Consider the following 2543-nt stretch of genomic DNA (forward strand, 5'->3'; position numbering starts at 1 on the left):
TGCTCACTACTAAAACGCGACAAGATTGCTTGAATTCTTGTTAAGTCTGCCATGACATTAACGACACTCCCTCGCAGCCCAAACTGACCCTCATAATTGAGCTCTCGTATTTGAGTGAAAGGAATGCGAAGTGATACAAGACGTTTCTCAATTGCATTCAACAATGCAATGCTTGCAATACTTTCATTGAGCAGAGAATGTGGATAATGCAAAAGAGCAACTTTCTTTGAGATTTTAAGCTTTGCTTGCAAGAGAAAGAAACTCTTTTGTCTGCAATAGAGTTAAATGTTTGCAATCCTGTCAAGGTTTGAAGAAAAGATGCTTCGAGTAGGGTCAAACGATGCAAATTCTTTTGGAACACAAGATTACCACAACTTAAACCCTTTTCTACGTTGTTGTCCGGTTGCAGAGAGAGAGAGAGAGAGAGAGAGAGAGAGAGAGAGAGAGAGAGAGAGAGAGAGAGAGAGGATTCTTTGGACAAGTACAACACAACTATCTCCTGCTCACACCTTGTTGTTTGTGCATACATGAACATGTGAGCACTCTCTCTCTATCTCTCTCTCTCTTTTTGTGTGTGTGTGTGTGTGTGTGTGTGTGAGAGAGAGAGAGAGAGAGAGAGAGAGAGAGAGAGAGAGATGTTATTTGTTAAATGTTTTCACTCCACTAATCATGATTGGTATGACACAATAGTGTCTGAACATACAACAGTGAAGCAGGTTTAGATTGTTGTATCACAAAAGTCAAATGGTTTTTGCATTCTTTTCCCTGAACTTCCTAGCCCAATTTGATGGTTTTGGTTGTTGTCTATTATACTCCTAAGTGCTGAAATGAATTCTAGGAACAAAAACAAATAAATAGTACAAGGGCGACAGAATATATATTTTTCAAATTGAAATGTGGTATCGTCTCAAATGAGAACCATTCAACGTCTTAGCATATATACAAATTTTCTAAATATATTTCCATTGACTTCAGTCCGTAAAAATTGTAAGGGCCATGAAGACTCTCAATAAAAACTTCATAATTTATATTTAGCCCAATCAGTATTTATATATTTAGGTTTAGCTCCTTTTCGCGCGCCCGGCTGTTTAGAAGAGTCCATGCTTTTTCTTCTGTGCACAAAAAAAGAACAAATTGTTCACAACTTAAATTAGAAGAATTAGAAGAACTTAAATTGTTCACAACTTAAATTAGAAGAATGCGAGCAGAATGAAAGGGATTAATGGTGGAGGGAGTAGCTTACCCTGCGGCCACCCTCGCCATCGCTCTCGCTGCTGGAGCTGCTGCTTCCTTCATCGTCGCCCTGACGACCTTCTTTATGAGGAGGTTTCTTGCCCTTGATTTTGTTCTTCACCTTCTCCAGGGGGCCTTCATGATGAGTAGCACCCGCGCCATAACCGGCGGCCTGGTCTGAAGCAGGACCATATTTTCCATGGTCATGCTCTCCTCCAGCATGCCCTACCCCAGGCTTGTCACCATAAGGAGCTGATTGTACGTAAGCGCCCCCTGCAGGGTGAGCTACTCCGTGCTCTCCATAGCCGGCTGCGTGCTCAACTCCATGTTCGCCCGCAGGCGCAGGGGCTGCATGAAGCCCGTGCTTCTGCTCCTCTTCTTCCTTCTTGTACCCGCCAATGTGCGCAAAGCTGGACATCGTCGCACGCACACTCAGATGAATCTCTTCCTCTCTGTCTCTTCTCTGTGTCTGGCCTTTGTTGACTATGCGTAATTTGGTGATTGCTGCTTTCGGCTCGCACTACGCAGGCCTTTTGTAATGCTCATCAAGCTCGGACACGCGTCAACGATGGCGTGTAGCTATGTGCACCGCCAATGCGCGGACGACACGTTGTCACCGCCACAAAGTTTGTCTGTGTGTGTACCCGCTTCTTGGTTGACCACATATTCTTTACCTTTTAACCGTGTCATATTTACAGCCCTTGTATTTGAAGGAAGATCAATGACCAGTGGATGGTGATCACTCTCCTAAGAGCCCCGTCACACTGAGCCCATGGAGGGGTTGGAACGCAGAAGCACTCAGTTTTGGGGTCCCGTGAAGTGGTTTCGGCACCTCGAGCGGTTGGACCAATGCTCTACAACCGTTGCAAAATCCTTCTTTGATACGACTTTTTACAAAGCATTGCAATGCAAGTGGTTGTGGCAGCCAAAAGAGTAAAATAGTGTCAGGCCAAGGGCCAAACCAAGGGGTCACGGACTCGGCCAAGGGCCGGCTGCCAGTGGGAAGGGGTCCGAAAGGGGCTAGGAGCCTATTAAAGGGAGGCTGGGCGGATGGACCAGGCATTGCAGTCCCTTGGTCTTTACACTGGTATCAGAGCTAAGCATAGAACTTGGGCACGTTTTTTGTTTGGTTGCATGTTGCATGCAATCAAAAAGTGGAGGAGGAAGAGGGTCGAGGCCGCAGCGTGGGCAGAACCTCCAAGCCGGGGAGTCGACGGGAGGTCGACCTGCGTCAAATCGCGCGCGCTTAGGCTCAGTTGGGAGCGCAAGGCAATCTCAGCAAGATCTCGTGCTTGGCCCGCCCCCAAAAG

General features: G+C 46.4%; 1 protein-coding gene across 1 annotated transcript; it reads right to left on the reverse strand.

The window, feature by feature from the left end:
* Nucleotides 1–867: 867 nt before the first annotated feature.
* LOC147447451 (uncharacterized) lies at nt 868–1730 on the reverse strand. Its single transcript, XM_086524323.1, has 2 exons — nt 1244–1730; nt 868–1112 (listed from the first exon to the last, which is right to left on the reverse strand). Exons 1-2 carry the CDS (start codon nt 1649–1651, stop codon nt 1089–1091), a joined length of 432 nt encoding a protein of 143 aa, XP_086380449.1. The 5' UTR covers nt 1652–1730; the 3' UTR covers nt 868–1088.
* Nucleotides 1731–2543: the final 813 nt, after the last annotated feature.

This window comes from Adiantum capillus-veneris, chromosome 11, assembly GCF_014529385.1.
Source record: "Adiantum capillus-veneris isolate H3 chromosome 11, ASM1452938v2, whole genome shotgun sequence".
NCBI classification, from domain to species: Eukaryota; Viridiplantae; Streptophyta; class Polypodiopsida; order Polypodiales; family Pteridaceae; genus Adiantum; species Adiantum capillus-veneris.

Excerpts from the sequence above, each read along its gene's own strand:
- LOC147447451 (XM_086524323.1), bottom strand. The coding sequence starts at position 1,651 with ATGTCCAGCTTTGCGCACATTGGCGGGTACAAGAAGGAAGAAGAGGAG. Across the intron at positions 1,113-1,243 it reads ATGGCGAGGGTGGCCGCAGG|AAGAAAAAGCATGGACTCTT; the intron begins GTAAGCTACTCC and ends TTTTGTGCACAG.